The following is a 25,281-nucleotide window of genomic DNA, read 5'->3' as shown; positions in this document are numbered from 1 at the left end:
CTGTTTTAGGATCCTTGTGAGGACAAGCGCCACAAAGACATCTGGTCTAAGGAGAAGACATGTGACCGCTTCCCAAAGCTTCTCATCATTGGCCCCCAGAAAACAGGCAGGTCTCTTGACCCTTGACCCAGCTTCCCCCACTGCCTGTTATCTCAGCCACAGAATTCTGGGGACCATCTTGATCAGGTCTCAGTCTTAAATATTCAATCTCCTTTTACCAGAAGTGGGAGCAACATGGGGACACTTATGAATTGCCTGTCATTGTGGGGGTGGAGAGCACAGGGAGATGTGGCATTTATTTTGAACCCACAGCTTCAGAGAACACCCCCCAACACCCTTCTAGGAGCCTCTGAGACAAAGCAGGAAAGATGTCTAGAGCATCTACTTTGCAAATTTGAGCAGTGCCTGGCAAAACTGGGTCAGCACAGAGAGGGCTGATCAATTAGTCATGTCTGTCAGAAAGACACACTGGCACGATTGCTAAGCATTTGCCATCTACTCAGGTCTGTGAGGGCAGGGGGATGTTTCTTTTTTATGGACAAGCACGGGGGTGCAGAAGTTAAGTGACTCTTGGCATCAGAGTTGGGAAACGATAGTTGGGTCTGTGACCCTGAAGCTTCGCAGTCACCAAACTTCAGAGTCTCTCCTTGGATGTGCTGTCACAGAGAGCACCTGGAGAATGAACAAAGGGTCCTCTCAAAGAGGAGGAAGGGGACATGATGGGGAGGCACCAGCAAGAAGAGCTAGCGGGCTTGGGCTTCCTGGCTTCTGGGGAGTTTCATACTGGCTAGGCATCTTGCCACATGCCTGTAAATCCCGCTCTCTGGAAGCTGAGGCAGCCAGACCATGAGTGTGAGGTAGCCTGTGTTACATATCAGGACCCTGTCAAAGAGTAAAGCAAGCACGCAGTAAAAAGAAATGAAGGGACCCAAGAGTTCCCCAGGAACAGACCTGGAGGGTTGGAGCTTCCTTGTCCCTGGGCTCTTCCCAGGTTCCCATGTGGACAGAGGCCCAGAGCTGGAAAAGGCAAGCTGAAAGTGCCTAGTTCTGAGACTCTGAGTAGGCAGCAGGTACCTGGGCTGGGAGCCTCTGAGGTCAAGTCCTTGTTTAGTGATGAAGAATGCTATAATAGATGCATGGTATCTATCTGGAAGGGTCACAGGGACCAATGACTGGGACCAGTGATCGTGTATAGACCTTACAGTCTGCATTTAGCGTATCTTTTATTATACTCTTGAGGGAACTGAGACTCCAGAAGGGAAGGGATTTTCTCAGGCCCTCCCAGTGACTAGGGAAGACAGGCCCAGAATGTGCTCTTGTCTTGTGGTTGGGGGCTGGGCTGAGGTCTCAGCTGCCGCCACTCTCATAGGCACCACGGCCCTCTACCTGTTCCTGGGCATGCACCCGGACCTCAGCAGCAACTACCCCAGCTCCGAGACCTTTGAGGAGATCCAGTTTTTTAATGGCCACAACTATCACAAAGGCATCGACTGGTAAGTGGCCTTCTGTCTCCAGCAGGACAGGAAGGCCATCATGGAGCCAGCTGGAGTGGCCATTGTGGCCACAGCAGGAAGCAGCTGGTGCTTGCTCACACGCAGCTAAAAGTCCTGTAAACATGGACAAGGCTCAGTGACCGTTGAGTCATGTTGCAACAGTGTTGTGACAAACAGGACACTAGATGAGGAAGCCCTTTGCTCAGGGTCAGAGCTAGCTGGACTGGGCATCCAGCCCCTCCCTGAGTGCACAGAACATAGAGTCCTCAAGCAGGGAGGTTGTCCCCATCCAACAAGTCAGTTATTGACAGTAGGGTGTCCTGTGCCTATGGCCAACTATAGGAAGAGGGGTTCCTTGGGTGTCTAGGAGCTCTCTGGGGGCAATAGAATCACACTCCCACCAGAACTTTCCCAAGAGGGCACCATGTAGAGGGCTAACATGGGCTTCTGTTACCCTCCAGTTTTCCCATTGTGTCTTTCCTGCCTTTGTAAGGCTCATGTGAGCATGTTCACATTATGTATTATTAATTAGTGGGTTCCCTGGGTACAGAGATTATGGGCCCCTGTGTTTGTCCTTTGATATTTTTTTTTCACACTGTTTTCTTTGATTTGCCATATATCATCTCTCCATGTTTTTCCATCTTTCAGTATATTTTTAACAAGTGTATTCTCTTACTTAAAATCCCTTGTGGCCAGATATCTTAGTGCCATCCCATGTGCTTGGGATTTTAGAAAGGAAATGTGTGGCAATATACCCCATTCTGCCTGGGCTACAGGGCACCCCACCACTCACATGTGGATGGAGGGTAGCTGTGGGGATACTTTTACCAGGACGGTTAAGGAGTTGGGTGCTGGATACTACAAGCTTAGGAAAAAAGGTATTACAGATGGAGAAAGTTAGTCTAACACTGTTAGACTGACTTCTTAGCCCCATTCCCAAGACTTTGGTTTTTCTGGAATGCGGTATGACAGTCTAAGAGGTCCTAGGGGATTCTGTTTAAAAGTCCTTGGAACTACTGAAGAAATATGTACTTTGAATTAGGGTGTATTTTCTTTTCTTTTCAGTATCTCCATGAAGGTCTGTTCTGTTTGGGTAGGAAGTTGTGCTCATCCACAGCAATCTATGGGTATAGAGAGGGGTATAAGTGGCAAAGGGTGACTGAAAAGCACTATCCCAGGCCCAGAGGTGGCAGAGGACATCATCTCCTTGGACTTGTCCTTCCTGAATGGGAGTCACTCTGAGCCTTGCTTATCCCCAGAGACATAGAGGTCAGGGCCAGCAAGTCATCTGTGGAGATGCACAGTCCCCTCCTCAGGCCCCACAACCCACAGCACATGCTTAAGAATCTCCAGGCATTTGATTCTGTGATGCCCACCAGAAAAGAAATGAATTTGGAGTAGGAGACTGCCAAGTGGCAGTTCTTCCCAAGCCCCCATCAGAGACAGTCCTTGCTGGTTGGGTCATTGTGCCTTGCTTTGTTTTTTGAGGAAATTCTACCTTAGGGACCCCTGCTCTATCACACTGGGGCACCTGACTTATGAGATTTGGCCTTGAGCCCTGCTTCTGGGCTTCCTACAGGTACATGGAGTTCTTCCCTATTCCCTCCAACACCACCTCTGACTTCTACTTTGAGAAAAGTGCCAACTACTTTGATTCAGAAGTGGCACCACGACGGGCAGCTACCCTGTTGCCCAAGGCCAAGATCCTTACCATCCTCATCAATCCAGCTGACCGAGCTTACTCCTGGTACCAGGTGAGTGTCCCGAGTATGGCATGGATCTGTATACATTTACTCACCAGCACTGAAGAAACACCACTGCATTTGGCCCTGGGCGCATTGCCTGGCGGGTGATAGATGACAGTAGTCTTTCCTCTGTGGTGCTTCTGGCCTGGTAGTGGTGACAGGCAGAATTGATGCTGAATATCATCTTCTCTCTACCTGTCTATTCCAAGCTTCTCATGGGTCCTGTCTTAGACTTTGAGAGCCATAAGAGGCAGAAGCTGAGTGGACCTAGAGACAGCGTAGATCCCAAAAGCAGCCATCTGGGTTATGCTTGCTAGGGAGCAGGACTCAGACCTAGGGGTCTAGGAAGACCGCTCCCACCTGGGCTGCAACATGAGCTGCAGACAGAGGCCTCCCTGTTGCCATTGCAGGTGTGTGCTGCAGAGCTTTCTGAGTGTCTGCCCCGACTTGACTTCTGCATGCACTCCATGGGCTCACTGGAGTGCTTCTCACCCTGACATGGGGCTTGGAGGGGTTTCCTCTTCCGACTTCCTGCTCTTTCTTGGGAATAGTCCACACTGCAAGCACTGTGTCTCAGCTGCCTTGGTGCCTGAGGCTACTTTTCTGGTCTACCTGAGTCAAGCCATCAGACTGGGTCTGACCATCATGCTGTGGGCCTCAGCCTTTGGGTAGGTGGGAAGTACACACTGTCCTGGCTTGGGAAGCTCGATCCTGCCTACCACTTTCAGTGGGTCTTTGTCACCTTCTGAGCCTGCTCACCTAATGCTGTAGTGATTGCTTCCTGGGGCCTCACTGAATCCTGTGTAGTGTACAGGGTTCCTCTCTTCCTGTAGTCCCTTAGAAGTCTCGCCCTGAGCCTGCGGTGATGAGAAGCCCTTTCTCTTGCTCTCTAGGATGCTGGTTTATACCTTGTCTTGCTGTTCCCAGGGACTTCATCTTTGTGGGAAGCCCAGAGGGCAGCAGGCAGTTTCCTGCCTGTGTGTGTACACTTGCTCCAAAGCATGGATGGCTAGAAGGTTGCTCTCATGAGTCCAGTCAGTCCTGTTTGGTATTCATGACAGAACGACTTTGCTGTCTCCCTTGAAGTGCACAGTGGTTTTCTAGAAAGCAGACAAGGATGTGTGTGTGTGTGTGTGTGTGTGTGTGTGCAGATCTCCCTTACATGGGTTTCATGTAGTGTAATGGAGTTCTCTAAAGGAACAGCACCTATAGAACGGATATGTATATAAAGAGTTTATTGGATTGGCTATATGATAGATTCTGAGTAGACTAATAATGATTGTCATTGAAAGCCTGCAGGATTGCTGGAGAGCTACTAGTCTTTAGTTCACATTTGGAAGCCAGAAGAAGTTGACTTCTGACATGAGGGAAGGAACACAGCAACAGTAGCAGCAGCAACAGGATAGATGAACTTGCCAGTGAGAGTGGAAACAGATATGTAAAAGACAAGCCTTGTTCTTCCAGCTCTTTTTATCAAGACTACCACTGGGAGGTGCTGCCTACATTTAGGGTGGGTCTTCCCACTTTAGATAACCTGATCAAGAAGATCCCTCATGGGTATTTCTTGCCGCTTGCCTGTTAGTTGATTACAGATTAAGTCAAGTTGACAACTAAGAGTCACCATCACATGTGGCATTTTGAATGCAGGTCTTATAAACCTAAAGCCTAATTCTTTCTCCTGTCTATGATCGGTGAGCAAAGTGCCATAAGGAGAAAGAGGCTGCTTCATTCTAGAAGGATATAAGAAGGTACTGGGAGGAGAGGGAGGAAGCTGGTCTGTCTTCAAAAAGTCGGGAGGAGCAGAGATTGTCTATACATTTATATGCATTACTGCCCTGCCTGCCCTGCCCCAGGCTGTGCATGATTCTCAATGATGAGCAGGGTCAGTTAGCATGGCTAAGTGCCTGGCCTCTCACTTTGAGATCAGCCCGTGGCTTACAGCATTACAGGTGGGTCAACCTGACATTTCCCCGTTCTGTGATTTCTGTCAGTCCATCCAGTGTCTATTAAGGACAATGTTGCTTTTGGTAGAAGAGACTCTCATGTCCTTTTAGTAGGTGACACTCTGTTTTGGCAAGGATGGGGCCTTTGCGTGCAGGGTTTAGAGCAGGTATTTCCCTCTAGCTGGCATTTGAGAATATGGTTGTGTTTTTATTTTATTTATCAATAGCTGTTTTTTGGACATAGCAACTGATTCTGTTTTTCCATTTTATAAAGATCATGTCAAGGGTTTTCTTGTTTGGGCTTTAGTAAATGGTTGTAAAAAGGAAAAGTGAGGGCTGGGGATATAGCTAGGTTGGTAGGATGCTTGCCTAGCATGCATAAGGCTCTAGGTTTGCTCTCTGCACTGCACAAAACTAGATGTGGTGACACATGCCTGTAATCTTAGTGCTCAGAACATAGAGGTAGGAAAATCAGAAGTTCAAGGTCACAAGACCATCCTCTGCTATACGTAGTGAATCTGAGGTCAGCCTGGATAATATGAGACTGTGTCTCAAGAAATGGGAGTCGATTTGAAGAAAGCCACATTGATGTTGACACTTGCTGGTTAGCAGGTCCGTGGAGCAGCAGGGGTCTCAGAGACTGTGCCAGTGAAGAGCATTTGGGATGCTGGTGTAGGGTATCTCCTACCTTGCAAAAGCTGTGGAACTCAGGATTTTGGAGTTGATGACTCTGAGGCTAAAGTAGTGAGGCAGAACCAGGACATCGGCCTAGGCTACCCACTCGTCTCTGCTCCACCTGCAATGCACCTGTCTTCTTCCCGTGTCTGCAGCACCAGCGAGCCCACGATGACCCAGTGGCTCTAAAGTACACCTTCCATGAGGTGATCACAGCTGGCCCTGATGCATCCTCAAAGCTTCGTGCCCTCCAGAACCGTTGCCTGGTCCCTGGCTGGTATGCCACTCATATTGAACGCTGGCTCAGCGCCTTCCATGCCAACCAGGTAGCTATCTGCCCTGCCTCTTGCAAAAAGGAGTGGCTTTAGTTTAAGGGGACCTGGACAGCTCTGTGGGGGGCTAGGAAGGAGGAGGAACCAGGGTGTGGTGGTAGAGTGTTGGCAGGGTTAGATCAAAGGAGGTCTTTTAGAGAAGCCTTGAAGACTGGAGCAGAACAGTGGGTTGGAGGCTGCAATTAGTGCACTGCAAGGGTGCCAGCTTTGCTGACAGCTTAAACTCTGAGAAAGAACAAGGTGGGGAGCTGGCAGTGAGCAGTGGGTGAGCAGGGATATCTTTGTAGAGGATATCAGGAGTAGGGGGTGCTTTCTGGATGCTCAGGGCCCCGTGTTGGCAGCCAGGTCTTTCCTGCTGCAGTGGGCATGGACAGTTTGCCACTAGGATGAAAGCAAGTCCAGATAGCCTTTCTTCCTTCCCTTGTCTTCAGATCCTGGTTTTGGATGGCAAACTGCTGCGAACAGAACCTGCCAAAGTGATGGATACAGTGCAGAAATTCCTTGGGGTGACCAGCACCGTTGACTACCATAAAACCTTGGCGTAAGTGTTGCCTTGGTCTTTGCATGGAGGCAGTTTCCCTGGCCCAGAACCCTGGCTAAGGAAACAAAGGCTTGAATGACTGGAGGATACCTAGGGTTGACTCAAGTTAATAAGGAAACATGCCGCTCTTCCCTGATGGTGACTCTTTAGCAGAAAAACAAATGTTAAGATGCCTAGGTCATACCAGCAACGCTTTGGCCTTAGGAAAAGGGAGCGATGGATCTCCTCTGCTCAGCTCACCTTGGAGGATTCTCTTCCGTGCAGTCTCTCTTGTCTAAGTGATGTAGCTACCACAGTAAGCATCAGCCTGGGTTGCAGGGACTTGGGACTGGGGAGGCTGCCTTCCAGTGCCATGTCCCATACAGGTGGCATGTTCAATCCCAGGAGGAGTCCCAAGAGTAGGAGGAATAAATTTACCCTCATCAGCTGCTTTCCTGGGGTATTTCCTCCTCACTGTCAAGGGTATTGAGATGGAACAGAGTTGGCACCCCCTGTGGAGGCAGAAGACTACAACACTTGTGAGTGTAGGCTGCCTCATCACTGATACTTGGTTAGGGCCAAATAGGACCATTTTGTTTTGTTTTCTTTATCTTTGAGTTCTATGACTTGACAAGTCCTCTGGGTTTTGGACCTTCCATTTGTCCCTCTGGGGATGGAGATGAGGAGGGTAACTCCTGCCTCCTAAAATTGCTGGATTGAATGACAAAGTATGTGTGATACTCTGGGCTCCATGCTTAGACTGTAGCATGTTTTTTTATGTGCTTACTACCATCTTGAAATTTGAGGGTTGAAGAAATCTTGGGTTCACCAGGCTGTGTTGACACATGCCTTTAATCCCAGCATTCAGGAGGCAAAAGCAGGCAGATCTCAGTGAGTTCCAGGCCAGCCTGGTCTACAGAGCGAGTTCCAGGACAGGCTCCAAAGCTACACAGAGAAAGGCTGTCCCAAAAAAACCAAGAGTGAAGGAGGAAAAGAGGAAGAGAGAGAGAGAGAGAGAGAGAGAGAGAGAGAGAGAGAGAGAGAGAGAGAGAGAGAGAGAAAACACCCATTCTATACCATTAGGGATTGCTCAAAATGTCTCTCAGGACTCTGTGGGACTGGAAAGATTCCACAGGGATTATAGGAGGAACTGAAACTCCTCAGCCTGGACTACAGCGACTTAGAACATTGAGGTGCCTTTTTTGGGAGAAAAGGCAACACTTGGCTACAGATGGCAAGTGTCAGCCTGCATATTCACACTGTGTGAATAGACACTAGGACAAGGACATGGCCCTGAGGAGGGAGGCAAGACCACTCACCCATGGGCTTCCAACCTCTTCAGGTTTGACCCAAAGAAAGGATTTTGGTGCCAACTGCTTGAAGGAGGAAAAACCAAGTGTCTGGGCAAAAGCAAGGGACGGAAGTATCCAGAGATGGACTTGGATGTAAGTGGGGGCTATAGTCCCATGGCAGTGGGCTGAGTGGGAAGGGTCCCTCTTGGAGGAAGCCTTTAAACCTCTATTCTTGACTATGGCATTGGCCTTGGGACCTCTTGCCCAGTAGTCATTTTCTAGAGAAGGAAATAGGGGTTGGGCCCTGGAGGTCAGCATTACTTTTGTCAAGTATGTGTTTATTATCTTTTAGCAGGGTTAGCACTGTGGGTTCCATGGATAGAGCAGATGCTGTGCATGGCTTCCACACAATACGAAGCAGAGTCCAAGGCAGGAGCACTGACACAGAGGGTCGTTGCAGGACAGAGGGCGTAGAGTTAGGGGGTCATCCCCAGGGTTTGGCCCTGTGAAAGGAGAAGCAGGCTACTCTGTAGGGGGAACATTGCATGAAATCACATTCGGGGAAGGCCATAGGTTGTATCTTGTCTTGTTTTCTTCTTCTTGTGATTTTGATAAATGCTTTCTTCTCTCTCTCATGGGTTTGACCTTGGGCACTGTTGGTTTGGTGCTCCACCATGAGCATTTTCTCCGGAGGCTTCTTTTTGGAAGAGGATTGGGATAAGACAGAGTGTGATGTTATGGAGAGGCTCATACTCATGTTGACATGTCACTTCTGACCTGAGCTTTCTTCCCACTGCAGTCCCGAGCCTTCCTAAAGGATTACTATCGGGACCACAACATCGAGCTCTCTAAGCTGCTGTATAAGATGGGCCAGACACTGCCCACCTGGCTGCGGGAGGACCTCCAGAACACCAGGTAGCCTCGGCCACCACAGCCAGACAGAACGCTTGTGTTAGCAGGGATGTCCTGCCTCACACTGAGCCAGACTGACCTGCCAAGAAGGGTGCTGGGCCCGGCCAGCCTAAAGCAACGAGCAATACTCTGCTAAGGCCCATTGGGGCCTGAAGTCCAGGCAGGTCTGCAAGCGCCTCAGAGCATCCACTGCTGGATGTGTGGCCTATGGAACCTCTCTGGCACCAGAGGTCCATTCCGTTCGCAGCTTCGCTGCCTGGGGAGACCGCTTGTGTTGGTGGAAGGTCATTCCCTGGTAGGGGGAGTCCTGGAGACGCCCTCCGTCCCCTCATTGTGTTCTACCACTCCTGCCCTTTCCTTTGTTACACGCCCCCTGCTCCAGCAGGGTGCCCCTCAGTATTAGCTGTCATATTTCCCTGTCCTCCAGACAGTAAGGGAGAAGAGCGCAGCTGGGTCTTTCGCCCAACTAGGGAGAAAGACTGGGCATGTCCTTGAGGGTTTCGAGCGAGGCTCTGCCAGGGTTTAGCTGGGCACCCAGATGCACTCATTGGTTGGATGTGAGGGTGGCCATCTTGAGAGGACATACGGCCTCTATATGTGGGTTAATATTATCACATCTCATCTTCCCTTTAGGGGAGAGTCTCTCTGGCCCCTATTGTGTCCACCTATTGCTCATGGTCTCTTGTAGGCCCTGGGCCACTGCCATGCCACTGGGCCTAGAGACATGGGCCTTAGCCCTGTTCTGTTAACCTGGGTGGGACTGTGGTGTTTCCTGTGGTAAAGGCTGAGGCGAGTCAGGAGTCTGCCAGTGTCCATGCTTTGTGTACATACATCGTTTTACAGCCACTGCCTCGGCCCAGCAGACATGGCAGAGTTAGCAAGACTGCTGTCCACTGCTTTGCCCAGCAACCTGTGGCCGAGGGTCCCTGAGACCCCCCCTTAACCTCCCAAATACTAAGAAGCTAAAGTATTTTAATATTTTGTGTTTTTATTTCTTGGTGCCAGAGTTTATACCCTGGGTGCTGGGGTCGCACTGTGTTTTATATATATATATATATATATAATGTGTATATATATATTATATTTTTTTTGGTTGGGTTTGTTTTTAATTCAGTCATACACAATGGTGGCAAGCCCTAGCCTCAAAGGGTGTCATATCTTAATGCTAGAGAATGAGTTGGAAGGGAAGATGAGTGTTTATGTAAGAGTCTAGGCCTCAGGGAGATGGCTTGAAGGGTCCCTCTTCCCTCTCCCACAGAGGGAGCAGAGATGTTAAGCTGGAAAGGAAGACCAACTCGCTCCAGGAAGTCTGGGTTTACAAGCCTAGTGGCCCTGGGGTGTTTGGGCCATAGGGAAGAGCTGGGCTGGGGGGGGGAGGGCTGGGGCCCTGAGCTGCCCTCCCCCTCACATGGTGCTAGGCTGGGGCTGCCTTGGAGTGGGATGCCCACAGGGACCCACAGAAGTGTCTCCAGTCTCTGCAGGCACAGGGTCTCTGGGTGTTTTCTGCTTGGGTTGTGTTCCTGTCCCCTTTTAACAATGTGAAGTGACTGAGGTTGGGTTACCTTTCCCTGCCCCTCCTCAACTGCCAATTCAGTGTCCACCAGGCTTCTAGGACATACTGGACTTGGAAGGGTTCCAAGACAGACACAAAGTAGGTTCAGGAATGGGAGGTGGCCTTGGTCAATGTCACAGAGCTGTTGGAAGCAGTACCGAGAACTAAATTCAGGCGACTGCTTCTGAGCCAAGTGCTCTTCTGGTACCATACTGCCTCCGAGCCCACCCTCGGGTCCTCCTGTGTTCCAGGTTCCTGTCTTTCCCTCAGTCACAGCTGTGGTCATTCCAGGACATGGGGACAAACCACTCTTTCCCAGCCAGGTGCCTTTGAGCCTTCCCCTTCCAAGACCTGCACACCACTTTTCCTGCTGTATTCTCTGCTTCCAGCATTCATCCTCCTGGTGATTGTCTTGATTCTGAGATAGTCTCTCCTTGAGTTCTCCACTGTGGTGGAGAGTGTTGGATGCTCAGGGGAACCTGCAGGCATGGTTTAGGTGTGCAGAGCCCGTGTATCCTGGTCACTACACAATACCCGAGGACAGGGTTAGATATGCTCAAAGACCCTGCCAGCAAGCTGGAACCAGACTTGGAGTCAGGTCAGTATGTGCCCTTAGCCTCACTTCCCACTTGTCAGCAAGGATGGCTCCTATATTCGGAAAGTTACTCTCTGTATGAGACTCTGTGAGAGCTGAGGTAGGATGGTTGGAGAGGCCCCTGTGTAGCCTGCAGCTCTGTTAGTCTCTGCCTCTGGCCTCAGGTGGAAGCAGGCAGGTTGGAGAGCCTGGCAGACAGAGGAGCTACTGTCTATTTCCTTCTAAGACCCCAGAGACTGTTCTAAGTCTGTAGGTTATTGCTGCTACTGTGTCCCCTCTTGCTACTGGACCCAGAGTCTTCCCCAGCTTGCAGATATTGGGTCTTGGAAAATAGAGAAGTTTGTTCTAGGATCTCTCAACTAGAGTGTCCACTGATTGACTGGAAGCATTTGGGGAAAAAAAAAAAAAGTTTGAGGGAACTCGAGTCAGTCGTTCAGGACATCCCCTGTCCCTTCTGTGCTCTCTACCAGCAGCCTTTGCCTTATGGGTACAGATCACCTGCAACTGCCTCAGTCATTCCAGGTTCTAGAGCTTTCTCTGGGGCAGGCACCTCCGAGAGCATGAAGTTAGAATGGCCCCTTCCACACCCTGGCATATGTGTAAGCAGTGGGTGCTGATTTCCAGTGGAGGAAACTGCTGGCCCCTCCCACCCCGGAGCCCCACAGCTGTGTCAGAGGGCACAGCAAGCTCAGAACCGTCTCAGCCAGTCTTGGGTGGTGAGTGCCAGCCACCTTCGTCTGGACTGAAGGAGGTTAGCATCCGCCAGTTTGTTTTCTTTTCTCTGTATGTGTATGTGTCTTCAAAGTGAGTTGCAGGTACAGGAGACTGTTATCGATAGTGTTGCGCTGAGGGGTAAGGACCTTCTGCCAGACCAGCCAGTGCCACAGCCGAGACTGTAGTCCCAACCCACCACAATCTGTCTGTACCTAAAGCACCCCCAATCTCACTGCTCAGCAGTTAATACCTGGTTTTAGTATTAGGTCCAGTCAGGGCAAGAACATTGTATTTTATTAAAAAAAAAAAGTTTCTTAGAATGCTAAAAAGTTTTCCCTCTGCCCATCTGATTTTTTTAAAAAATGTTTGGTTTTTGTTTGAGACAAGGTCTCATTGTGTAGTCTTGGCTAGCCTGGAATTTGCTATGTACACCAGGCTAGCCCTGGAGCTCATAGAGATCCACTTGACTCTCAAGAGCTGAGATTAAATGTGTGCACTTACCAGGTCCAGTCCAAAATGGTATTTTGTTTGTTTGTCTGTTTTGAGACAGGGTCTCACCATGTAACTCTGGCTGTCTTAGAAATTGCTATGTGATCCAGCCTGGCTTTGAATTCAGAGATCCACCTGCCTCTGCCTCCCAGGTGCTGGAATTAAAGGTGTGGGATTTAAGGCCAGAGGGTCTGTTGTCATATAGAAGTTCCACATTCCAGATCCAGTTGTTTTCCTCTAGTCTTTAGCCCACATGTTTTCAAGGGTAATGTTGCTTTTTGTGCTAATGTGGCATTTCCCTTGTGCCTAAGGTGCCCTTACCTTCATTACCACCTGTAGCAAGGGCCAAACCATCTTGGAGGAGGGGAAAGGGGTCCCTGAAGAGACAGGGTTACATTGGGAGGGTCTGAGGGCACTGTGGGGTGGGATGGCCTGTGGAACTGCCCCAGGGAGGCCAGGCTGGGCACTGTGATGTCAGAATGAGTGTGTACAGCTTGGAGAAGCCAGGCTGTCCCATACCGGGCGCAGCATCCATGTTTCTCCATCTCTTTCTTTCTCTGCTCTTGTTTTGACTTTGTCCTTGCTTCTGTTCTGTGGTTCTGGGGTCTCCACTTTCGAGATGGTCCGTGTGCACTGGAGCAGGAGTAAGACCTCAGATTATGGCAGGAAGGGCTATGGGGAAAATGCCTCCTCTAACTGAGGTGTGAGAAGAGCACGGGGTACAGTGGGTGGCCATGTGGCAGTCTTCCTCCCACGCCCCAGCTTCCCCTTCCTTAAAATGAGGAGATAGAGGCTACAGCAGGGGTTTCCGCATGTCCATGCAAGAACCAACTCTACTGTGTGTGAAATGAGGTTAGAAGTTTGCCCCTCACCCCAACCTCCTGGCCTTCCATGCAGTGCTGGGGTCAGGGTTGTCTGGCTCTGGGCTTGATGCGCTTGCCAGCTCTGAGCAGGCTGGGCAATGACTATGTGTGTCAACTGCTGAGGGCCAGCCTGAAGGCCAGGGGAGACTCCCCACAGTGTTTCTGCCTAAGAAGTTCACTTTTCCCTCTTTCCCTGGCCTGGAGGCTACCGGAGGGAAGGGTTTTCTATGACTGAGCTAGCTTTTCTTATGGCAAGAGGGCTCTTTTTGTAATTTGTGCATGAAATTCATGTTATTTCCTGGGGAGAGAAGAGGGCCAACTGAGTGGGGTGGGGTGCGCTTGGGAAACAGGCAGAGGATTTCCTTCCCTGCAGGGGGGTGGGAAGGGTTGCAGAGGGCATGCTACCCAGCTCACCTGAAGAGGGCTCTTGAACCAGCCGTTTTGGGTTGTGTTAAACATGGGAACTTTCCTCCATTAATGTACAATCTTGAACTAACTGCTAATAAAATGGGATTCTGTTTGTACATATTGTTCTTGTTTTTGTGTCTGACCTTTGCCTGCTAGGGAAGGTGGGGATATGGAGGGTTTCATCATGGCCCAAACTTGCTCAGTTTGCATCCTGATTTGGTCAGGACAGAACATTTCCCCTGCATTCTAAGTTGATGCCTTTTCAGATGCTGTAGAGGCCCAACCCAGGGCAGCCATGCAGTGTCTCATCTCCGATAGATGACCAAGAGCCTTTGGGCACAGGGTTGTCAGTACTAGGTGTGCCCACTGTCCCCAGAGGACCCTGCCATTATTTCTTTCATGACTTGGTCACACCATTTTACTTTTTGATTGGTAGTTCCCTTGTCTTTTAGGATGTGAAGTGAGTTGGATTTAGTGGCCTCATGTAGAGAATGTGCCTGGAATACAGATTCCCATGCTCTGACTTTAGAGATTGAGATCCCTCTGGCGGGTATGAACAAGGCATTTTGAGCAAAATTCCAGGGATTCAGGCTCAGATGGAAGGTTTCATAGGTTCCTCACTATCCAAGAAAACCTTAGGGAAAAACGAGTGATTGTCAAGCCACCCCCACCCCCCTTCCAGTTTACTAAGGACATGCCTTGAGAATAGCCTAATAAGGACCAGAGTCTTCCCAGCAGAGACTCTGCCCTGATGTCTGCAAGGCAGGTGTCAAGGCCCAATCCCAGAATCCTCTTGAGAAGTGGGCATTCCAGGTGCCTTGTCCAAACCCACTCACCCAGAAATTCTACAAGTAAGATGAAGCAATGTGTATTCAAGAAACTCCCTGATTCTCAGAATCTTTGGGAATATTGAGTCAAGCTCCCAAGTGTATTCCAAACAACGCCCCCCACCACCTCCACCTCGAAAAAGAGAACAGGTGTTCTGGACACACCTGGGAGGGGAAGGGAGCCCTGGTCTGGGTGAGCACACCAAGCTCCAACCTGTAGAAACTTCTCAGATTGGCAAGTGTAGCATTCGTGGGTCATGAAACACCACTGCCCAGAACTGCTGGAGGCTGTGCTGCCAGGAGCAGACCCAGAAGGTATGGTGCAGATGCCATGCTTGTGCCTGTGAAGACACAGGCTTTCTGGGTCACTTAGCAGGAAGGGGCTAAAGGCAAGTGTGTTCTACTTGGAGCAAGGATGAGGTTGATTTTGTTGCACCTCATCTCATGCTGTCCTGGAATTCTAAGATTCCTTGAAATAGAAAAACCTTGCCCAGCTGTTTGCAGAGTAATCAAGAGTTGTACAAATTATGAGGGGGTGGGAAGAGTTGTACAATACCAACAGCCCAGTGAGTGGAAGTCCATCAGACCCTCTATCCTTGACTATGAGTCATCCCTTCAGAATGCCAGTTAAGTTAACCAAGTGCCCAAATTTCTGGAGGACACAGTTCCTTGCAAGAGCCTTTGGGTAGTTTTCTAGTTTGGGTACTTTTGTTTCGTCAAACACCCTGACCAAAAGCCACTTGGGAGGCAAGGGTTTCTGTCAGACACACTGAGGGAAGCAGGGCAGGAATTAAAGAAGAGATGAATAGAGGAGTGTTCCTCCTGGCTTGCTCAGTCTACTTACATGCCCCAGGGACACTGACCTATTGGCAGCACCGACAGCAGGCTGGGCCCTTCCACATTAAACATCAATCAGGAAAATGTCCCACAGGCTTGCCTAGGGCCAGTCTGGTGGTGGCGGTTTCTCAAATGAGGTTCCTTTCTCACAGGACTCTAGCTTGTCTCCAGTTGACAAGAGAGCTCACTAACCAACACAACTGTCCCCTTGAAAACTTGACACACAGACACATCACTATTAAGTCATAACCTTTCCTTTCTTGTTCCTAAGATGTCATGTTAATATCACTATCACAATATAAAACATTTCAACATTTAAAAGTCTGCAGTCTTTAAAAGTTCATTCTCTTTAAAATACCCAGTCTCAAAGACAAAAAAAAAAAAAAAAAAAAAAAAAGTTTCCCTCTCCTCAGATGACTCTCTCCTCAGATTGACAAGGAACTACCAGCACAGGTAGTGTGTTTCATAAGAGCAAAGTGCCAGGAACAGTCCCCGATAGATGATCCACATGGTGTGACAGTGAAGCACAGGGACACGGAGACCTGAGTTTGATTCTCAGAACCCGTGATTTAAAACAACAAAAGGACCTGGTCATAGTGGCAAATGTTTGCAATTCCAGTGATGGGGAGGCAGACAGGTGGGGCCTGGGGCTTGCAGACCAACCATTCTAGCCTACGTGGCCATTAGGGCTATTGAGAGAGGGTAGTAGCGGTGGAAGAACAAACGACACCGACCGATACTGTGTCTGGTCGTCTATGCATGCATCTGCTACACATTCACACACACGCACACGAACTACCTCAGCCTCCAAGTCTGGGGCAATGTCTTTGTGACCATTTGTGTAATAAGAATGTTAGAGTGTTTCCCCCGGGAATAGAAATGTGTCTCCTACCAAGACAACCACGTTGGCTGCTTCCAAAGGAGGGAGAGGAAACTTGGAAGAGGAGCGTTTTCTAAGGAGACTTTAGCTTCTGCTTAGACCTCACTTGTGGAATCAGAGCTCTTGGGATGGTGTGTTGGGCCCAATGCTGCTCTCCACCTGACCCTAAGGCTTCTTCTAGGAATAGTTCTGCAGGCCCAGGGTACTAGTGGAGGACTTTGCCATGTGTCCTAAACACTTGACAAGAGCCCCTAGGCTAAGAGTCTGATTGTGATGGCCAACAAGTCAGCTCCCGGTGGTGTTGACTCACTCTCACAGGGCATTAGAGCTGTAATCGCCAGCATTGAAAAGACTGATATTGTGTGGCTCCTGATGAGATGCCCTGGGGACCTGGTTTTCCACCTGTGAAACCACCACCATTATAGGTCCCAAGAAGAAACCAGAGATGCGTCCTCATCAAGACAGTTTGCCAAGTAACTATCTGAAAATCTAATAATGACAAGGCTGTGTAATGGCTCACAGACTACCCTAGAAACGAACCTGAACCATTAAATAAGTAGCTGTGAAGGACAATCCTTGAATCGGGACTTTGCACTCTGGGGAATAGTGTTCTCTCAAAGATAAACTCTCTTATTTTGGCTGTTATACTGGTATTTAGGAGTTGGTCAGTGTTAAGAGTACACTCTGAAGCTGGGCGAGGTGACTCCTGCCTGTCACACCTGCACATGGGAGCTGAGGCAAGAGGATTGCCATGAATTTGAGGCCAGCCTGAGCTACATAGTAAGTACACAATGAAATATTTCATATTTAGGAGGAGTAACAGAAGAAAGCAAGCCGAATGTTGGTATGTCTGGGGTACGGCCTAGGATGTGTCCACCAGGTGGCACTCTTGGCTCAGTTTCTGAAGACTGTCATTCACGCCTCACCAGACTTGTTAATGTGAGGCAGCATTACACTAATGCTGATAGGACAATAAACAAGTAGGAAAATAATAAAAGGAACTTCCCGCGTGCCGGTCAGGCACTCTGCTCCTGGGAGCTGCCCTCTCAGTACTTGTAACAAGGCCTTGAAATGTTCTCACCATTCTATTGCAGATCCAAAATCTGAGAGGCTAACTGAAGTCCTTGGTCTCTGAGACGCCTCAGTCCCAAGTCTCCTCTGTGGTCCTGCCTCCTGAGGCCGAGGCTGGGAAACAGCCCTGGCCTTCAGAAAAGCAGTGTGCAATGTCCTTGGGACAGAGTGGAACGATTCTCTGTGATTGGCTCTGTTCCTCCCAAAGCCAGCCACACAGTCCTGGGATGGGCCACCTTAAAGCTATAAATGTTCCGGAGTCTAAAAGAAGACCAACAGAAATATAGCAGGAAGTACTAATATTCGGCCACAGACCCCTGCTTCAGTGCAAGCCACCACTATTGGCTGTGTAGATCTTTCCAGAATTATTTTCACGTGTGAACACCTAAGTAAACACATCCCCCGCTGGTTTGTGTTCTTTGTGTTGTTTCCCGTTCTTTTTCACAGAGCCTCTGGGCACCAGTGCAGGGAGGACAGTCTGCTGCCATTCATGGAGGCAGGTGGGGGGGGGGGCTCCTGTATCAGGTACCCAGAGAGGTCCTGCTCTGCCCACCTTTAGGAGCACGGAGAAGCTGGAGCCTGCCCTACCAAGCCTTCGTCCTCTTTAGGGGTTGCTCACTGATAATGTGAAGAGTAAGCTGCTAGCATAGCCATCAGAACATTCCAGGAGGATTGGTCTGATCTCAGATCTGGCCATGTGGCTTAGGGCAGGTGACTTGTCTCTCCCCATTTGTAAAAATGTGACAGTAACAAGCTGAAATGGTTCTGGGAGGTGTGAGGCTTCTGAACCTGAAGAACTCACTGTAGAAGCCTACTGGGTGGGAAGTTCTTAGTTGTCCAGGCCACACAGCCCCGTCTGAGCCTGAAAGCACACTGCCACTTTTGTCATGAGTGTCCATCCTGCACAGAAACATCACAATTGACTGCTTATCTCAGGACATTTGGGATGGAAGGGTTTGGTGATCTGGGGCAAAATTCAGATAGAACTGCTGACCAGCTAGAAACTGAAAAGGAGCTTGGGAGACTACAGGGAAATGACAGCTAGTGAATGCACCAACACACCAGGGAGCTCAGGTGAAGGGGACAAATTCCCAGAGATGCCCAGAAGCAATGGATCACCCATTAGACAGCACTAGTAAGAGAACCAGAGATCAAAACGCTCCTGGCAAGAGCCAGGCAAGGTGGCACACTCCAGAAACAGGCAGGAAAATTACCAAGAGTTTGAGGCCCACTTGGGCTAGAGAGCAAGACCTTTTCCTTCTTCCCCCAGATCTGTCAACCAACCAGCTGTCCAGTTGATGAAGCGATCAGACAAACATTTGGTGTTAACCAAAAGGTGGAGAAGTGATTGCTTCATTTTCCTTTTAGAGTCTCATGATTGCTGCTGTCCTTGAGCTGTTTTAGGATGACCTTGTCCCTCTGCTCTTCCTGACTCCACCTGGGATTACAGATGTGCCCCATCTCTCATGTCCTGGGATTACAGATGTGCTCCATCTCCTGAGTCCTGGGATTACAGGTGTGCCCCATCTCTCATGTCCTGGGATTACAGATGTGCCCCATCTCTCATGTCCTGGGATTACAGGTGTGCTCCATCTCTCACGTCCTGGGATTACAGATGTGCCCCATCTCTCATGTCCTGGGATTACAGATGTGCCCCATCTCTCACATCCTGGGATTACAGATGTGCTCCATCTCCTGAGTCCTGGGATTACAGGTGTGCCCCATCTCTCACGTCCTGGGATTACAGGTGTGCCCCATCTCTCATGTCCTGGGATTACAGATGTGCCCCATCTCTCACGTCCTGGGATTACAGGTGTGCCCCATCTCTCACGTCCTGGGATTACAGGTGTGCCCCATCTCTCATGTCCTGGGATTACAGATGTGCCCCATCTCTCATATCCTGGGATTACAGGTGTGCTCCATCTCCCGAGTCCTGGGATTACAGGTGTGCCCCATCTCTCATGTCCTGGGATTACAGATGTGCCCCATCTCTCATGTCCTGGGATTACAGATGTGCCCCATCTCTCACGTCCTGGGATTACAGGTGTGCCCCATCTCTCATGTCTTGGGATTACAGATGTGCCCCATCTCTCACGTCCTGGGATTCAGGTGTGCCCCATCACACTTGGGTTTTGCAATGCTTAGTAACAAACCCAGGGCTTCAAGATCCAGAGCACTCTGCCACCTGAGCCCCATCCCTGGTCCACACTCAAACCCAGCAAATCAAAACATCTCAAAACCTCCCAGCAAAGAGAAACTGAGCGCTAAGCTGACATCACCAGAAATTCTCCCCAGCATCACCACCAACCCCAATCAAACTCTTACAAAAAGGCCAAAGCAGGAGGAATGCTCACTGACCCTTGCTCTGAGGTCAGCACCACTTTAATTGTAAGGCCAAACAGAGATTAGTGGGGCTGGGGATGGAGCTCAGTTACTGGATACTCGTGGAGCATGTGCTAAGAGCTGGGTCCCATCATCTCTAATTCTATTTCTGTTCTCTATTCCTAACATTAAACTCTTCCTCCCCTCTACCCTCCCTTCCACACTCACACACACTCTCTCTCCCCCTTCCTTCCTTCCTGATTTTCTTCTGGAGACAGGATCTGTCATGTAACCCAAGTGGACTTTGAACTTGGGATTCTTCTGCCTGAGCCTCCAGAGAACTGAGACAGGAGCGTACCACCTTGGTTAGCACTTTCTGTGTGTGTGTGGGGACACTGGACATTTCACATGAATAGAATTCTGTGTGATGTGGCCTTTGTGCCTGATTTCTTTCACTTAGCCTGTTTTTGTTGTTTTGTTTGTTTGTTTGGTTGTTTTTGGTAGTTTTTAAACTTACTTTGTGAGTGTGTGCATGATGTATGTTTAAGTGCATACCACCACATGTATGTGGTAATCACAGTACAACTTTATGACATAGGTTCTCTCCTTCCTTAGGTTCCAGGGATCTAACTCAAGTTATCCGGCTTGCATGGAAAACACCCATTGTCGTTCCTTTGTTACAGTTATAAGTTATAGGTTATAGGATAAATTTGGGGAAAGGTGGAGAAGGGGGCAGGGTGGTGTCCCGGATGGGGGTCCCAAAGTAAGGGACCTTGTGGGAGAGCATAACAGGTTCCACAACAGGCGAGAGGAAATAACACGACAGGCAGACAGAGCCTAAGTGAGAAGTTTATTTAGAAGGGGGAGTGAGGGGGAAGGGAAAAGAGACATGGAGACACCGGGAACAGAAGAGAAGAGAGAGAAGAGTAAGGTGAGAAGTCATGAGAGGGAGGGAGGGAGGGAAGGAGGGAGGAGAAGAGCTGGAAAGATAGTAAGGAACAAAGAGCAAAGAAAGCAGAGAGAGCATAAGTGGGCGGGGTCTGTCTTTTAAAGGGGTCCTTTTATACCTGAGTGTAGATAGTTCTCATGGAACCCTGGGCTGACCAGGGTACTGCCTGAATGCATTTTGCCAGGTGACAGGGGCAGGCCAGCGTAATGCCTGAATCCTTACACCCATGGTGTTTTTAAAGTTCATTTATTTTGTAGCAACTACCAAAACTTCATTTTAATATAGTTTTTAAAATAAAGGTTTTTGTTGTTGTTGGTTTTTTGTTTGTTTGTGTGGTTGGGTTTTTTTTTCCATACATGGTAACACATACCTTTAACCTCAGCACTTGGAAGGTAGAGACAGGAGGTTCTTTTTTATTTTTTTATTTTTTCCACTTTTCGTTTTGTTTTTGTTTTGTGAGACAGTGTTTTTCTGTGTAATAGTTCTTGCTGTCCTGGAACTCTGGTTGTAGACCAGGCTGGCCTCAAACTCACAGAGCTCCGCTTGCCTCTGTCTCTCAAGTGCTGGGATCAAAGGTGTGTGCCACCACCACTGTCTGGCCTTTGCTTTTCTAGTTGGCTACTGCATATAGTGCTTTGGAGATGAGTGCAAGTGTGTATCAGAATCCCTTAGATCTAAGCTTTGAAGGGGATTACTGGGATAAGATAATTTTGTGCTTAGTCTTTTAGGAACTGCCACATTCTTTGCATAGCAACCAACCACATATGCCATGCATAAGCATAAGGGTTCTCACTCTGCTGCATTCTTAACAAAAAGTATTTTCCTTTTTGTGAGCTGCAGTTAGCCTAATGGACAGGAAATGGACCCTCATTGGAGCTGGTTTGCATTTCCCCAGTTAGTGGTGCTCAAGGTTCCGTTCTTTTTCCTTTTTTTCTTTTCTTTCTTTCTTTCTTTATTTATTTATTTTTGGTTTTTGGAGACAGGGTATTTCTGTATTGCTTTAGAGCCTGTCCTGGAACTAGCTCTGTAGACCAGGCTGGACTTGAACTCACAGAGATCTGCCTGTCTCTGCCTCCCGAGTGCTGGGACTAAAGGCATGCACCACCAACACCTGGCTCAAAGTTTCATTCTTAAAAAAAATAAACATGTTTACACTTACTTGTGTTCATATGTGTGCTCATTCGCTGTTGGCACAGCTCCTGTGAGATCAGAGAAAATTCCTAGGAGTCATCAATTTTTCCACCCTTTGGGTGTCTGGGATTGAACTCAGGTTGTTGGGTTTGACAGCGAGTGCCCGGCTCTGCTGTTCTCATGCTTTCATAGAGCATAATGATGAGCATGGGTACAAATGGCAGTTGACGTGAGTGTGACCTGGGTCAAGAATGGCATGGCCTCAGGCCCACTTGGAACAGGAAGGAGGTTTTGGTCTTAGAGGCAGGATTGGAATGTGCCACTCACTCCTGCCTATACCTGCCCTGTATGATGCAGATGGAGGAACCGGGAGGTCACATGGCAGACAAAGGGGAGGGCATGTCAGGGGAGGTTTAGGCTTGGGCGCAGCTGCTGCCTGTGATGTGGGCAGTAGGAGGACTCCTGACATACACAGGGCCACCAGAGATGGTCCCACTTGGACGACCTCTGGCCTGTTCACTGACCCGAGCCCTTTCCACCCTTAGGTGCCATCTCTGGAAAGCATCTTGTGTGGGTTTTTTGCTGTTGATGATGCTATTTGATTTTACTGTGAGGACAGAATGTGGGTTTGTGCTTCTGGGCAAACACTGCATCTCTGAGTTCTAACTGACCTCCTAGCTGTGCTTTTCCGAGTGCCCTCATACCCACCCTTGGGCTGTAATACTGGGAAGCTACCAGCCTCCAGCACTGAGCTCAGAAGGCTGAGGCAGGCGGGCCCTGTCCTGGAACCTTGGCTACCTAGTGAGCTTCCCAAGGGCTTCTATCTCCATCAGGTCTCCAACATGGGGTGGTTTCCAGCTGCCTGGCATTCACTGTTCCCTGTGGTCAGAGGATCTGAGTTGGGCAGGAATCATGAGTAGTCCTCCACTCCACAAGCCGTCCATAAATCAGAGGTTCCCAATGCCCACCATACCAGACATGTCTCCTCAGAACCTACTAGGCAACTGTTACACAGTCAAAAACTCAAGTCCTGCTGGCCTGGGCTCAGATGTTTCAGGTCAAATGCAGTGGGTTAGGTTTTACCTCACTCCATAAGGGTCCTGTGATGTCTGTGGTGGGTTTAGGAGCTCCCCCAGGGATGATGAGGCTAGGTCATTTTAGTCCAGGATGCTGGGGGGATGTTGGAACTTCCCCCAAATAGTCCTAGGAAACTGCTAACCCTCAGATCTCTGTTACCTGACCCTAAGAGCTTTTGGAGGTTTCATCTGCCTGTCACTCATAGGCCTTATATCTCCATTCCTACAGGAAGTTCTCCTGGCTTGTCTGTGCATATTCCCCCCCATGACATATCTGGAGATGCTTATTATATCAACATAGAATAATAATAAGACCGAGCCAGAGTGTGATGCTCCATGCCTGTAACTGCAGCACTTGGGAGATAGAGATGCTCAAAATTTTATTTATAATTTATTATAGCATATGTTTATGTTACCACATTTTCATGTATACCTAGTATAGTATAGACAAAGAAATCATGAGCATTTATGCCTACGTTGTTGACTTAACGAATTATTCACAATGCGCTAGAACTCATGGCTGTTTAGTCTGTTACGTCCTTGCTTCCCCATATTATAGAAAGGTAAATTGTGGCCTCAGTATAGAGGTAATGCAGCTCAATAGGCTAAGAATCTTTGGCCTTCATATTTCTACCCTCTTGGATGTGATTTCACCTAGTTTAGCCCTCCCTGCAAGTCTATGGTTCTTGGTAGTTCATGGTCTAAGGAGGAGGCAGAGGACATCCCACATGACCAGCCAGTCCCTCTGGTCCCAGTGTGAATGAGGGCCAGGCCCCATCTGCACAGCTGGGGTCACTTAGCAGATGTTTATGGGCCTCTGCCTGTGGTGTTTATAGTTCTGTATTTGGATCTGCTTTGAGTCTGCAGTAACTGGAACAGGATCCCAGGAGGCCGTGTGGAGTGGTGGGCGCCCACTGGATAGGAACAGTGGATTGGGCCCAAGCTCTAGCTGTCTGGTTCCAACACAGACTTCAGATCTTTTATAAGGACTCGGGAAGGACAGCAAGGACAGCAAGATGGCGCAAATTGGAAGCAGGTGTGAACGTATGTGGGAGAGAGGAGGCCAGGAGAAGCCTGGAATTGCAGTCTGCTGTAACTGGGGTGCTTTTGGCACAGGCAAAAACTTGAGCCAGCTCTTTCCTTTTAAGAATATACATGCTCACGTATGTACATGTTAATCCCCATTGTGGAAAATGTAGAACATACAGGCTAATAAGCCATCGTTAATGTCCAGACCCCACTGCCCTGAGATGACCCCTGTGCTCTGCCTCCTTGTCCTAGGCAGAGAGTTGTTTCTGTAAGAGAACATATACTGTATTTTTTTTAAATAAAGCTTTTAAAGACATTGTTTATAATGAACTATTTCTGTGTGTATACATATGCCCACATGTGTGCTGGTGCCTGAGGAGGCCAGAAAAGGGCACTGGATCCCTGGGAGCTGGAGTTACAGGTGGTTTTAAGCCACCTGATATGGGTGCTGGCAACCAAACACAGGTCCTCTGCAAGATCAAGCAGTATGCTCATAACCACTGAGCCCTCTCTCTGTCCCCTAAATGAAGCTTTTTAAGATAACTCGTTTATTCACTTATCTATGTTGCCTGTGGATGAGTGTGATGCAAGTGGAGGTTACAGGATAGCTTCCATCAGGTAGGTTCCAGGAATAGAACTCAGTTGTCAAGCCTGGCAGCAAGTGCCTTTATTTACCTGCTGAGCCTTCTCATTGGCCCCATCTACTGTGGTTTGCAAGCTTCTTTTTAATCAGAATACTTGTCAAAATCTTTATGTAGTGTTAGACATTTTTCTACCTCATCCAATTGTTATTCCCTTTTCATTGCAATACAAGCTTGTAAAAGTACTACATCAGCCGGGCAGTGGTGGGGCACTTGGGAGGCAGAGGCAGGTGGGTCTCTGTGAGTTCGAGGCCAGCCTGGGCTACAGAGTGAGTTCCAGAACAGCTAGGGATACACAGAGAAACTTGTCACTAAAAACAAACAAAACAAAACATAACATCAGTTCTAAATGTAAAGCATGAGGGGGCTGGAGAAATGTCTCAGTGGGTAAATGCTTGCTTCATGGCATGAAGGCCTGTTTGGATCCCCATCACCCATGTAAAAGCTAGGCATGGCTGTATTCACTTGGATTCCTAGGACTTGCTGGCCAGCCAGCCTAGCTACACTGGTGAACCCCCTGTATCAGGAAGAAACAGTGTTTCAAAAAAAATCAAGGCAAACAAAGCAAAAGGTGGAGATTGAAGAGGGCAGCTGGCTGTCAACCTGTAGTCTGTACACATACTCACATTCTCACATTCAGTCACAATGTGCACACGTATAAACACATAGTTTATATAAGTGATACACGTCCATTGCAGATAATTCTGGAAGCACAAGTACACAAACATAAGGTGATAAAAATGACCCACCATGTGGAATCAGAGCTGCTCACACTGGTGTGCAAACTGGGTTAGTCCATGCCTCCCACACAGCACTTACACTCTCCCCAGTTTGTGGGTGGTCCCTTGACTTTTGTATCTGCTAGATCTCCCGGGGTCCCTGACCTTGAGGTGGTGGATCTGCATGTGCCCCCCCCCAGCCACCATTTACCCTTTGCTTCCTTTACAGAATTGCCTGGAGCCAGCTTTTCCTCTGAGCTTTATAT

At 48.8% G+C, this 25,281-nt stretch overlaps 1 protein-coding gene across 2 annotated transcripts in view; it reads left to right on the top strand.

The window, feature by feature from the left end:
- Ndst1 (N-deacetylase and N-sulfotransferase 1) overlaps positions 1-13,649 on the top strand; it is a 59,921-nt gene extending 46,272 nt beyond the window's left edge. For both annotated transcript variants that reach the window (XM_051200953.1, XM_051200954.1), the window contains 7 exons: positions 10-106; positions 1,370-1,493; positions 3,073-3,247; positions 6,012-6,182; positions 6,620-6,729; positions 8,051-8,153; positions 8,800-13,649. In XM_051200953.1, coding sequence (XP_051056910.1) covers positions 10-106; positions 1,370-1,493; positions 3,073-3,247; positions 6,012-6,182; positions 6,620-6,729; positions 8,051-8,153; positions 8,800-8,919 — 900 coding nt within the window. In that variant the 3' untranslated portion in view covers positions 8,920-13,649. The remainder of the gene's footprint in view (positions 1-9; positions 107-1,369; positions 1,494-3,072; positions 3,248-6,011; positions 6,183-6,619; positions 6,730-8,050; positions 8,154-8,799) is intronic.
- The last annotated feature ends 11,632 nt before the right edge of the window (positions 13,650-25,281 follow it).

The sequence above is a fragment of the Phodopus roborovskii genome, unplaced genomic scaffold (assembly GCF_943737965.1).
Source record: "Phodopus roborovskii unplaced genomic scaffold, PHOROB, whole genome shotgun sequence".
NCBI lineage: Eukaryota > Metazoa > Chordata > Mammalia > Rodentia > Cricetidae > Phodopus > Phodopus roborovskii.
Note: the sequence above shows the minus strand (reverse complement) of the source record. Positions and strands in the feature narration are given on the sequence as shown.